General features: G+C 40.8%; 1 protein-coding gene across 1 annotated transcript in view; it reads left to right on the forward strand.

Moving 5' to 3' along the window:
• Nucleotides 1–14,039, forward strand: part of LOC127574065 (intermembrane lipid transfer protein VPS13B-like) — a 795,946-nt gene that overhangs the window by 478,289 nt on the left and 303,618 nt on the right. Inside the window, 1 exon segment of the mRNA XM_052022696.1 lies at nucleotides 10,059–10,279. Within this exon segment, the coding sequence (XP_051878656.1) occupies nucleotides 10,059–10,279 (221 nt within the window).

The following is a 14,039-nucleotide window of genomic DNA, read 5'->3' on the forward strand; positions in this document are numbered from 1 at the left end:
TTTAGTGCAGGCAATGTTGATGGAAGAGGTGTTGAAAGTTGAGGTTTTTTGACAAACTAGGGAGACTGCTTCTGGCAGCAGGAGAGTCAGTAACCAGAGGGCACAACTTTCAGATAAATTCTGGAAGGACCAGTGGGGAAATGAGGAAACATTTCTTTGCACAGCAGTTTATGATTAGAAATGCACTGCCTGAAAGGAAGGTAGGAGCAAATTCAGTTGTAGCTTTCAAAAAAAATGCAGATATACTTGAAAAGGAAAAAAAAATATTGCAGGACTATAGTATTGAGCAGAGGAAAGGTTCTAACTAGACAACTCTATCAAACTCACCTTCAGTGGACTACATAACCTTTTTATGGTGTGTCATTTTACGATTCTCTGAAAGTAATATGGCATGCAGCCTTCCAAGATGAGTAATTGGTTTATTATTGTCTCATCTACTGAGGTACAGTGAAAAACTTTGTTTAGTACAGATACAGATCAATTTTAATCACATGATACAGATCAAATGATACAGATCATTTCACAACATCAGTACATTAAGGGTGTACAAGGGAAAAGCAACAGCAGAATGCAAAATATAGTGTTACAGTTATAGAGAAAGTGCAGTCAGACAATAAGGTGCAAGGCCATGATGAGGTAGATTGTGGGGTTAAGAGTCCATCTTATTGTTCAAGAGTTCCGTTCAATAGTCTTATAACAGTGGGATAGCTTGGTGGTACGTGCTTTCAGGGTTTTGTATCTTCTGCCCAATGGGAGGGGGGAGAAGAGAGAATGTCCAGGGTGGGTGGGGTCTTTGATTATGCTGGCTGCTTTACCGAGATAATGAGATGTGTAGGTGGAGTCCATGGAGGCGAGGCTGGTTTCTGTGATGCTCTCAGCTGTGTCCACAACTCTCTGCAGTTTCTTATGGTCTATGGCAGAGAAGTTGCCATACCAAGCCGTGATGCATCCCAATAAGATGCTTTCTGTGGTGCATCTATAAAAATTGGTGAGGGTCAACGGAGACATGCTGAATGTTCTTAGCCTTCTGAGGAAGTAGAGATGCTGGTGTGCTTTCTTGGCTGTGGCATCTACATGGTTGGACTAGGACAAGCTATTGGTGATGGTTACACCAGAAGCTCTCAGCCATCTCCACCTTAGCACCATTGATGTAAACAGGAACATGTACTGCACCCTTCTTCCTGAAGTCAATGACCAGCTCTTTTGATTTGCTGACATTGAGAGACAGGTTGTTGCCACTAGGCACTCTATCTCCTTCCTGTACTCCTTTGTTGTTATTTGAGATATGGCCCACAATGGTGGTATCATCTGCAAACTTGTAGATGGAGTCAGAGTGGGATCTGTCCACACAGTCGTGAGTGTATAAGGGAGTACAGGAGGGGTCTGAGGACGCAGCCTTGTGGGGCACCACTATTGAAGATAATTGTGGCGGAGCTGTTGCTGCCTATCCTCACTGATTGTGGTCTGTTGGTCAGGAAGTCAAGATAGTGATGTTACCCTGGGGAGGAGTGAACAACAACTTCCATTACATGAAGCGTGCTCTTACTGTGTTAGCAAGTTTGCTTTATAGGAAAAGAGGTAGTGTCCCAACAACCTACTCTATGGGGACAGACAAAAGTTCAGATTCTGCCACTTAGAGGGAACATTCTTATTACTTATGTGACAAGGCAACGTCCTTCTCATTATTGGAATGAACTGAGTATTTTAAATCTTCCATCTTTTACTTTGTATTACTTTCTTATTTAAAGTTTGATACAAAAGCTGGACAGATTTTTTGATATATCATGTGGTGATAGATACGCCGCTTGAGCTTGTGAACTGCTTTCACTAATTATTTCTGTGGAGCATGTTAATTGGTATTAAACAAAATGATAAAGAGAAAGAAAAAATCATGCCTGGTTTGAGGGAATAATAGCACTTGTTGCAATCCACTGAAGGGAGCTTGATAGCATTAAGCATTAACACATATTCCAACAGACCAGACACATCTCTCTCGTAAATGTGTTAACAATGCATGCCGTTATTAATGTGCAAATCCATCAGCAAATTAATAGGTTTAAAAGAAATGTAGTGCGTTGTAAATCTACAGAATTTGTCAGTTAATTTATGTTGCCCCATTGTTTGCCTTGCATTAATGTTACTTTGCCTTTAGGCGCCCTGTATTAATTGCCCATTAAGTTCACAGTGGAAAATTAAGGCTGTGAACATAACAGTAGTACCTTTAAAACCATGGTGCAGCACAGTGCAGTCACCAGGCTAGATCTATGAGGACTCTGATGTTGGAAGGCCTTTGGAACGTCTGTGGCAAGGGTTTCTCAGTGAGGTCTCAGCTTCTGCATTTATGTGAGTGACTTTCAGAAGTGTAATGGATTGTCAGTCTGGCCCTACCAAAAAAAGATGAGCAACACACAAAGCACTGCAGGAACTCAGCAGGTCTGGCAGCATCTATGGAGAGAAATGGACAGTCGACATTTCGGATCAAGGCTGAGTCCAGATGAAGGGTCTCAACCAGTACTGTCGACTGTCCATTTCCCTTTGTATATGCTGCCAGACCTGATAAGTTCCTCCAGCTGTTTGTGTGTTGCTCCAGATTCCAATATCTGCAGCTTCTTGTGTCTCCAAAAAAAAGAGCTCCTACAACTTGAAAATTATTAATGAAAGATAATGTAAACACAATAGAAATAAATAGCTAACATTTGGGTTGGGGGGCTGTGACTTAGCGGGGTGCTGCAGAGATCGGGATTGGGACTTGAGCTGTTGACACTCCAAAATTATGAGAGTCATAGATAGGGTAGATGGCCAGAGTTTGATTCCCATGGTAGGGGTGTCTAAAACTAGAGGGCATAGGTTTAAGGTGAGAGGGAGGATGTTTAAAGGAGATATGAAGGGTAGTTAGTATCTGGAATGAGTTGAGGAGGTGGTGGATGCAGGAAAAGTAAAAAAAGGCAGCTGGACAGGTACTTGAATGAGCAAGGTATAAGATTGATATGGAATGATTACAGGCAAGTGGGATTAGTATAGATAAGCATAATGATTGGCATAGACATTGTGGTACAAAGAGCCAGTTTCTGTGTTGTATAATTGTGTAACTAGAGAAACCTGAAGAAGAATCCTGACCGGAAACGTTGACTGCCTGCTTTTTTCCACGGATATTGTCTGGCCTGCTGAGTTCCTCCAGCATCATAGTGTTTTTCATAATAATTCTGTAACTGTTTGAATTCATTATCACTGATTTCGATGAAGGAACTAAGTATAATAATTTCAAGTTTGCAGATGTCATGATTTTGGGTTGTGAGGAAGATGCAGAGAGCCTTCAGGGGAATATAGGTAGACTGACTGAATGGTTGAGGGCATGACAGATGGAATAAAATGTGGAATTTTGGTAGGAATAGTAGAGTAAAGACCTGTGACTAGTGGTGTGCCTCAGGGGTCAGTGCTGGGCCCATTGTTGTTTGTCATCTATATCAACAATTTGGATGAGAATTACAAGGCATGGTTGGTAAGTTTGCAGATGACACTAAAATAGGTGGTAAGTGAAGATGGTTATCAAAAATTACAGGGGGCGTCTTTATCAGCTGGGTAAGTGGGCTGAGGAGTGGCAGATGGAGTTTAATTCAGATAAATGTGAGATGTTGCATTTTGGAAAGTCAAATCAAGGTAGGACTTTCACAGTAATCAGTAGGGCCCTGGGAAGTGTTGTCGAATATAGGGATCTTGGAGTTCAGGTGCATGGTTCTCTGAAAGTGGAGTCACAGGTAGATAGGGTGGTGAACAAGGCTTTTGGCACACTGGCATTCTTCAGTTAGGGCACTGAGAATGGAGGTTGGGAGGTTATCTTGCATTTGTACAAGATGCTGGTTAGGCCGCGCTTGGAGCTTTCAGTTCAGTTTTGGTCACCATGCTTTTGGAAAGATGTTATTAAACTGGAAAGGGTGCAGAAAAGATTTACAAGGATGTTGCCAGGACTCAAGGGACTGAGTTACAGGGAGAGGTTGGACAGGCTAGGACTTTTTTCCATGGAGTGTAGGAGACTGAGAGGTGATTTTATAGAGGGTTATAAAATCATGAGGAGCATAGGGTGAATGCAAAGTCTTTTTCCGAGGGTTGGGAACTCAAGACTAGAGGCCATAGGTTTAAGGTGAGAGGGGAGAGATTTAATGGGAACTTGGGGGGCAGTTTTTTTTACACAAAGGGTATATGGAATGAGCTGCCAGACAAAGTGGTTGAGGCAGGTACAATAACAACATTTAAAAGCCAAATGCTGGCAAATGGGACTGGCTTGGATGGGCATCTTGGTCGGCATGGGCCAGTTGGGCCTAAGGGCCTGTTTCTGTGCTGTATGACTCTATGAGATGCAGGGATGATGGTTCCCCTGACTGGGCTGTTCAGAAACTGGGATCATAATTTCAAAATAAGAGGTTGGCAGTTGAGAACTCATTTGAAAAAAAAATTACTTCACTCAGAGGGTATTTTATCTTTGGAATTCTCTGCCCAAGGGGGCTGTAGAAGTGTAGTCGCTGAATATATTCAGGATAGATATCAATTAGATATTAAGGGAGTCAAGAGATATGGAGTTAGTGCAAGAAAGTGGCACTGGGGTAAATGATCAGTTACGATTTTATTGCATGGTGGAGTAGGCAGGAGGTCTGAATAGCCTACTCTTGCATGAATTTCTGATTTTGTTAAAGAAACAAAAGTAGTATTTACACGCACTTTTACTGTCACATGCAGGACATCCTGAAGTGTTTTACAGCCAATGGAACATAGTTGTGAATCATAGCATTTAATTTGTATGCAACAACCTTTGCAATAATGATCCTGTTTAGATAAAAATCTATTTTCATAATACTGAGTGAGGGGGAATTCGTCTTCAGAATGATAGCACGTTATCTTTCCCATTCACCTGAAAGAGTGCACAGGTCTTAATATTGTCTTAATATTTTTATTTATCCATTTTTTGGGATGTCATTGACAAGGCCAGCGTTTATTGTCCATCCCTGTTTGTCCTCATGAAGGTGGTGATGACCACCTACTTGAACCATTGTAATTCTTTCGGTGGAAGTCCTACAATGTTGCTGCGTCAGGAGTTATGGGATTTAGGTCCAGTGATGGTCAAGGGGTGATGATATATTTCCAAGTCAGAATAATGTTCATCTTGGAAGAGGACTGCTATTGTCCTTGTTGATGGTGAGTGTTGTTGGAGTGTTACATTACGCTCCTAAACTGGGACTTGTAGATAGTGGGAAGGCTTTGGGTTTTTAAGAAAGAGAGACTCATTGCAGTATACCCAGCCTCTGACCTGTCTCAGTAGCCACAGTATTTATGTAGCTGGTCCAGCTGAGTTTCTGTTGCATGGTGATCCCCAGGACGTGACGGTGGGGGATCAGAAATGACATCATTAAATATCAAGGGTAGGGTGGGCCAACTCTCTCATGTTGCAGATGGTCATTGCTGAGCACTTTTGTGGCATAAATGTTGCTTGCTCATGCATGAATGTCATCCAGGTTTTCCTGCATGCAGTGCAGGTTGCTTCATTGGCAGAAGAGTTGTGAATAAAATTGAATGTTGTGCAATATCAGTGAACATCACTATTTCTGACCTTGTTTTGGAAGGAAGGTCATTGATGAAGCAGCAATGACCTTGGATCTAGTATGATAGACTTCCACCATCCACAACCATCCTCTTTCATGTGAGTTATAGCACCAACCACTGGAGTGTTTTCCCTTTGATGCCCATTGACCAGTTTTACCAGGGCTCCTTGATGCCACACTTAGTCAAGTACTGCATTAGTGTCTTTGGAATTCTCTACCCCAGAGAACCTTGGAGGTGAAGTCATTGCATATATTCAAGGTGATGGACATTGGAACTGCAATTGAGTCAAAAGGTATGGGGAGAGAGCGGAAAAGTCAAAGCCAAGATTGAATCAGCCATGATCTTACTGCATGGTGGAGCAGACTTGAGGGGACGTTTAGTGTTCCTGTTCCTTTTTAAAGATGCCAGATTTAAAATGGTAATTTTCTTCCCTTTCATTTTTTCCTTCATTTTCTCTTTTAATCTAATCTTTCCTTCCTTCTGCTTCATTTTCTTTACTACATTTGACTCTAATCTGCTCTTTTGGTTCCAGGCGCCTGTGATCCATGCTGTACTGTTATCAGTTCAGACTCGGTAAATTGGAATGCAAAAAGATGTGGAATGAAGGTTAAGATCAGTTCCATTTGATCTGTCAAAAATATTTTAAAAATGTGTTTCCTTAGTTCAATCAAAATGTTTTGAAACGTGTAATGGGCTTGCCATGTAGAAGACGTGATATCGATGTTGAATTTATGAGAAAAAAATCTTTAAGGATTCCCAAAGGTTTCTCCTTCTGGTGTTACTAAAGACAGGCAAAGTGCCATTTCATTAACACGTACAAGATTATTGCAAGATTTCTTGCTGGTTTCCCCAAATAATTTTGCAGTTTAAATTTTTTGCTCTGTTGGATATTAATTGTCGAATACATATTCAGTTGATTCCAAAACAAAGAAATGTAGAGTTATACTCAAGAAGCTGGATGAAAAACAAAATCTGCTAAGGTCCAGCTTTAACCACACCATTTGAAGTAATCCTCTGGTGTGCTTGTGGTTTCAAAAGACTGCTGCATGAATCAAGGATTGATAAATATATATTACTGCACATTACCTTGTTTCCTTTGATGAAAAACACTGTGATGCTGGAGGAACTCAGCAGGTCAGGTAGCATTCATGGAGAAAAGCAGGTGGTCAACATTTCGGGTCAGGACCCTTGTTTCCTTTATTGTACCTGCTAGATATCTAACTGTTGGAGTCTTCACATATTGGTTCTTCATTGCACAATGATTACCTTTTATTTGCTAAAAATTTAGGAGCAGGAGTAGATCATTCATCCTTCTGGAGTCTGCTTTCGAATTCAATTAGATCATGGTTGATCTGTATCTTAACTTTGTGCTTTAACATTCCTTAGTAGCTCGGTAAAAAAAACTATTGATCTTAGTCTTGGAGTTCTCAGATTGACAACCCACATTGTTCATCACAATCTCAGTGGCACACTGGATCATGAACAGGACTGAGGCGCCTAGGAGTTATTCCATAGAACACTACAGCACAGAAAACAGGCCATTCAGCCCTTCTAGTCTATGACGAAACTTTATTCCGCTAGTCCCATTGACCTGCACCCAGTCCATAACCCTCCAGACCTCTCCTGTCCATGTATCTATCCAATTTATTCTTAAAACTTAAGAGTGAGCCTGCATTTACCATGTCAGCTGGCAGCCCGTCCCACACTCCCACCACTCTGAGTGAAGAAGTCCCCTCTAATGCTCCCCCTAAACCTTTCCCCTTTCACCGTAAAGCCATGTCCTCTCGTACTTATCTCTCCTAATCTAGGTGGAAAGAGTCTACTTGCATTTACTCTGTCTATACCCCTCATAATTTTGTAAACCTCTATCAAATCTCCCCTCATTCTTATACACTCCAAGGAATAAAGTCCTAACCTATTTTCCTGAGAATTCCTTCTTTCATTGCTCAACCTAACTGGGGGAGAAAAGCACTACTGACGTAACTTCACAGTATTCTTGTGAAAGAAGCTGGCTGACTTTTCCCTTTATGTATGGGGTTGCAAAGACAGAGACCAAACCTACTTGTTTATTGAGCCTCCAATTGAACGTTGATTCAGCTTAAGTCAGGAAATAAGCTTGCGATTTTCTTGTGTTGTGTGGCTAAGTACTACATTATATGTTCAATTTATACCGAACACACGGTCTCCAGGTCTCCATCATTTACATTCTTCCCAAAATTTTCAGAGCTATCAAGGTTCTGATTCTTCTTTTCTTCCTAATGGCTCTTTTTCTGCCTTGGTACCTGATTTTGAAGTGCCTTTGAATATTTCTTTACATCAACCCCATTTGTTGTTCCTTTGATAACCTTGTCCTCAGTGACTCCCCAATTTCCTCTAACCACGTGATCCTATACACACCTTCCACTGCTCCATCACCAGATCTGTTCTCAGTTCTTCATCCAGCACCACTGATTGTTCCTTCAGTTGCAACGCTTCCATCCATGAAACATGTCTTCAAGTCTGCTTCTCTGCCTTGAAGCTTTCCACTTCCCTTTTAAAAGGACTCTCAAATAGGATTCTCTTTGATGTTCTTTACTCTGTCTCCTTATGCTCTCCAAATCTTTCAAAGTGCTTAATGTTCATGTTTTAGTTGCTTTGCTGTAAAATGTTCTGTAATGCCTGCATGTACCTGAACTTTGAAGTTTTTCCCTAGGAGTTTGGTCCACCGCCAACTAAACCATGTCCTTCTCATGCAGCCTTCTTCCCTTGATCCTAATATTGTCAGCTCTATTCACAGTCTCTAAATCAACGTTCTGGAATTGTTCTTCATTTGTCCAATTTCCATTCCCCTCTTTTAGATTCCTCTAAAATGTGTTGTGTTGCATCTTGCCATGAGGAACATAGAGACTTTTCATTTTAGAATCCTTTGTCATTTAGATTAAGACCATGTCCAAACCCTAACTCCTCATCATGTGAGTAGATACAGAGTAAGTTTGGCATATAATTTAGAAGAGAGAGAGCCGGTTACATTGACATTCTGATAAAGATTGACAAGCTAATTAGTGAGAGGTTCTTTCCACAGGATGGTGAACCTAGAACGAGAGGCACAGACACAGCATAAGGTGTAAGCCATTTTGGACAAAGAGGAGGAAACCTTTGAAATTTTCTGTTTCAGAGGATGACTGTAGATGGTCAACAAACATGTTCAAGGCTTATTTCAATAGATTTTTGGACACTTGTGGAATATGAGGACATAGGAAACAGGCAGAAGAGTAGATGAAGCATTGTCACAATCATATTGAATGACAGAACAGGCCCAAAGGGCCATTTGGCCTATTTCTGTTTTTATTTCTTATTTTCTTAACTCAGGTTTCGGTCATCTTCCTGAATATTTCCATCTCTGGTTTGTAAGTGATTTCTCTCTTTAAAAATTCTGTGAAGTAGCTTGGGATGTTTATCCATGTTAAAGCTGTTACGTTAATAGAAGCTGCAGTTGTTCCTTAGTCATTGCTTTTTGTTTTTCTTTCATTGTCATAGTTCAACTCTTTGCAAAATAAGAACATTTCCATTTACATCATAATCAAATATAATCAAAACCATTTAATCCTTGGTTGTTATTTTGTACTCATAATCATGCACGATATCTCGTAATGAAAAATGTGTTGTGTTGCATCTTGCCATGAGGAACATAGAGTCTTTTCAGCACTTGGTGAAATCAGACATGCTCCTTGGCAATCGATTCATCCTTAATTAAGTCATCATCCACAAATATCAGAATCTGCCAACATTACAGCTGTGAATAGTGGCACAGTTTTGGCCTGTAATGAGGTGATATAAATGCTTGTCCATTTTTCCTCCTTTTCCCCCCTTAACTTGGGAGGAATGGAACCATGCCAAGAGCATGGAGTGACAGAATTTGGTTTTGGATCTGTAATTCCCCCAGGCATTAACATTCCTATCTTGTCTCCCACTTCCAAATGGCATCAAATGGTGCACGGGTGCTTAGCTCAAGAAGTAGGGAGAAAAAGTCTATTGCAGTTGGCTTTGGAGGTGTGTGGGATGGTGAGGTAGTTTGTGCTCAGAATCCTTCTACCAAGTGCTGGCATTGCATGGGTGTGGAAACACATTGCTCACTGCAGCATCACTGAGAAAACATTACCTTGGACAAATCTTAAAAGGTGAGAGAGTGCTGCATATTTAAGATGGAACTAATACATGCATCTTAGGAGCTCATCATTTCTGTGATCTGATTGGGAGGGCTCACGAATGGAAATGGGCAAATTTTGGAATAATGAACAGCTTCCTTTTGTTGGAGAGAAGGTTCACTAGATGATGCTGATGATGAGTTCAGGATGATAACTATCTCCTATTTGTTATTTTGCAAATAATCCAGTAAATTGTCAGGGAGGGGCAGGTGGGAGTGGCTCTGGAGGGACCTTGTTTGAAATGCTAACTTTAAAAGGTCAACATTTCTTGTCATTTCTTAGGCGATGCTTTCCCCTGGACGGTCAGCCTCAGCCAGTTCAGTGTGTACACTTTGCTCGGCCAGTTGAAGTCTTGTAACCTGGTGGAACCCTTGGGCTGCACTTCGACACTGGCTGTCACTTCGCACAAGATGCAAGCCTGCGGCCCTGAGACTAGACATTCTTTTGTCGTCTGCCTGCATGTGGACCTGGAGTCTCTGGAAGTGAAATGCTCAAACCCACAGGTTGGTGTTGGGGCAGCTAATTGATTTATTGTGAGGAAAACAAGAAATGACTGGCTTTAAGTTAATTTGTCCTATACTTTATAGGAGAATCCTTATTCCATTAAACATCTTAACTCTCTTTTGAGTTTGGTGACCAAGATCGGGCAGAAAGATTAGTTTACTGCTTTGATGTGCTCTCAAGTTTTTTGTAATTTAGACTTTTCCAAAAAAAATTTAGTAACTGCAGTCTAAAGTGCATCTTAAAACTGATGGAGTAAAATGAGTTACAGATGTGCCGTTTTGAAACGTATTATGTAGCAGAATTAATGTGCAGCAGCTTTGAAAGTGTCCACCGGAGCTGCTTGTTCAAGGGTTTATCATAACTTCACACAATATGTTTATAGATGTGCGCTGTAACATTAAAGAGATTTCGGTTTTAAATAATGTGGACTTAAGTTTCCATTGATCGAATGCATTCCATTCAATGGTAGAATCTTCTGCCAAACCTGACATTCATTTTTATTTTGTTATCATGAAAAAAATTAAATCCGAGGGCAGTGGTATGGTATCTTGCTTACTGTCACAAAAGATGTTTAATGGTATCTTCTTTAGAATTGTTTTCTGGTAAGGTAGAATATATTGTTTTGTTGCAAATTGTACTGGAAAGGACATTTCAGTTTTATTCAGCTAGATCGGTACGACTCAAGTGAACCATTCTCCCATTCTCAACCTTTTGCCATCGGATGCACTGGTAATATAATTAGTTTAAACTATTTTTATTTTCTCATATGTGCATCTCATATAAAAATCACTTAAGATTTTGTTTACGATGTGGAAAACTGCCTTGCTTCAGCTCAGTAATCACATAATTCTCTCCCTGACAATGTTTCTAAACTCATGTTGCCATTGAAAATATTTCTGTGTTAGAATGTAACATCACCCTGTCCACTGAGTAGTCCATTTTTACTTAAGTTTAGGCCTTCACTCGTTCCTAATGCTTGCTGCTAAAGGCAGTGATACAGCATCCTCTTAAGTGCTGAGCCTCAGTTGTGCCTTATGAATTAAGAGGACTTTGTACAGTTTCAGCATTAACTTAATTTATTTCACAGAGCTTTGGTGAAATGAAACAGTTTGACAGTTTGGTTTCTCAGTGTGCTCGGTTCTTCTTAAGCAGCTCCTCAGAATCGAAAGGGACTTGCTCCCACTCTGGTTTTATGAGTTCTGGGGTGGTTCTGAGGCCAAAGAAGGAATTTCAGACTCTTCCACAGATGGGGCAGGAGGTGTCTGACGGTAATGATAGGTGGGTAGCTTTCGAGCTGATGCATTCCTTCCACCACTTACACAGGGCTTCTGTGTGCTCCTGATGCATGGCCTTGAGGTTCTCAAGTTCATCATAGAACGTAGAACAGTACAGCACAGTACGGGCCCTTCGGCCCACGATGTTATGCCGAACTATATGAATACCTACCCCATGATCAATCTAACCCTTCCTTCCTGCACAATCTATAACCCTCCATTTTTCTTACTTCTGTGTGCCTATCTAAGAGCCTTTTAAATGTCCCTTTTATATCAGCCTCTACCACCACCCCCAGCAGTGTGTTCCATGCACCCACCACTCTGTGAAAAGAACCAACCTCTGACATCTCCCCTGAACATTCCTCCTCCGACCTTAAACAGATGTCCTCTGGTATTGGCCATTGCCGTCCTGGGGAAAAGGTGCTGCTATCCACTCTCTCTATGCCCCTCATAATCTCATACACCTCTATCAAATTGCCTCTCCTCCTGAATCACTCCAAAGAGATGCTGTTTTTCCATTTTGAGCACTCAAAGCCAGTGGCGATGTTGAGGTTCTTCAAGGAAGCTTTGAGCACATCCTTGAATTTTTCTCTCTGTCCACCTAATTCCCCTCCACCATCAGATTTCTGAATGGTCCATGAAACTATGAACGCTACCTCATTATTCCTCTTTTGCACTATTTACTTATTTTTGTAACATGGTAATTTTTATATCTTGCATTGTACAGCTGCTTCAAAACAACAAATTTCACAACATATGTCAGTGATAATAAATCTGATTATGATTATCTCATGATAGAGCTCGTTCATTTTGGGAGTCTGGTGTTGGGTATGAGAGCAATGTGGCCTTCTCAATGTAGCTGACTGAGAGTAATTAGGGCCTCATTACTGGGGATGTTAGTTGGCAAGAGGACACTAATGTTGGTTTGCATATCCATGGAGGATTTTGCAGAGACGGTGTCATGGTATTTTTGTTATGCCTTGAGATGTCTGCGCTTCTGGTGTTTGAAGCATACAAGAAGGCAGGGATCGCTGCCACTTGGTTGGTCATGAGTTTTGTCCCAGGTATAAAGTCTTGATATCCAAACATCCTTTTCCTTAATTGACCAAGACTATGCTGGCACTTTGAAGGTGGGGAGAATTTTAGTATAGATATCTGCTGTCGCCAGGAGGTGGTTCCTGACATGTGGGAAGTGGTCCTTATTTTCCATGGCTCGCTGTGAATCTTTTTGTCAGAAGTCTATGTGGTGCATTGGGGGCCGGTTGGTGGAGGATCTTAGTGTTGCAAATATTGAATGTAAGGCTCATTCTCTCGAATGCTTTGACGAATGAGCTGAGAGTGTCTTGGAGCTTGGCTGTCTGTGTACTGCAGCTCAACTACTGACGTTGGGTGACCTTGGTTCTACAGTGGTGTTGCCAGAAGGCTGAACAATTTCCCATTAGTTCTGAAGATTAGTGCCACTCCCATGGGTAGTTTGTCGGAAGTGAGTGAGGTGCAATATTGCGGCAAGAAAGATTGAGAAGAGTGTTGGGGCAAGGACACAGCCTTGTTTGAACTTGTCTTATCTAATCAAATTACTATTGCCCTATTTCAGTCTCATATGTTGGAGTCGTCAAAGCTGTTAGTAATTCAGTTTAGTAGCTATGATTCTTTTGGATGCAGTGTCTGGAGTAAGAACGTGATAGGAGAATTGTAGCTGAACAAATTGTGCCAGAGCAATGATGCGTTTAATGTGCACATCATTATTAATTTATAAATATTCTTTTGACAAGGAAGCAAAATTTTACAAATAGCGAGCTGTGTTGGATGTTTTCACTTGCTCCACCTCTGGTCTTGTAAAAGTGTCATTTTGCCCTTGATCACCTTGTGAGTTTCTAAAAAAAATTAGCTTATTAGTTTCAAATTAGACATGTTGTAGGAAGTTAGGTCAAGACTCAGTGAATTAGACGTGTAAGCCTGTGGAGTTTCATTCCGGCAAGATATAACAGAAATGTTTCAGTATTTAAATTTAGGAAAAAAGTTATTTCCTTTCTTTTTCCTTTTTTTTACTCAGTCTTTCCTCCCCTTTTCTTTCCCCTTCTGAACCTTTGATTCTAATGCTACCAGATTCTTTCTCTGTCATTACTCTGTTTCTTTCCCAGTACTTCAATCCCGGTGTCTATAGACTATAAGCCCTCTCATTCATAAAGATCCCAAATACTTCTCCAACCTCACAATCCCCAGTGCAAAAAAAAATTGATCTGCTGGATGATTAAAGACGTCAAAAAATAGGGCATATCACGAGGTGCTCTGTACCTGAAACCTTTTAGCTTAATTTTTTACAGTAAAGACTGATTGAAAACCACTCGTTACTTATTGCGGACATTTCTTTTTTGCTTTATTTAGTTTTAATTTAATTTTCACCAGACACTTCCACATGTGATGCACTGTGCAGATTCTTTTTGTATCATTGTAGAATCTTAGACAAAGTTGTTCTGGGAGTGAC

This window comes from Pristis pectinata, chromosome 9, assembly GCF_009764475.1.
Source record: "Pristis pectinata isolate sPriPec2 chromosome 9, sPriPec2.1.pri, whole genome shotgun sequence".
In the NCBI taxonomy this organism is placed as follows: Eukaryota; Metazoa; Chordata; class Chondrichthyes; order Rhinopristiformes; family Pristidae; genus Pristis; species Pristis pectinata.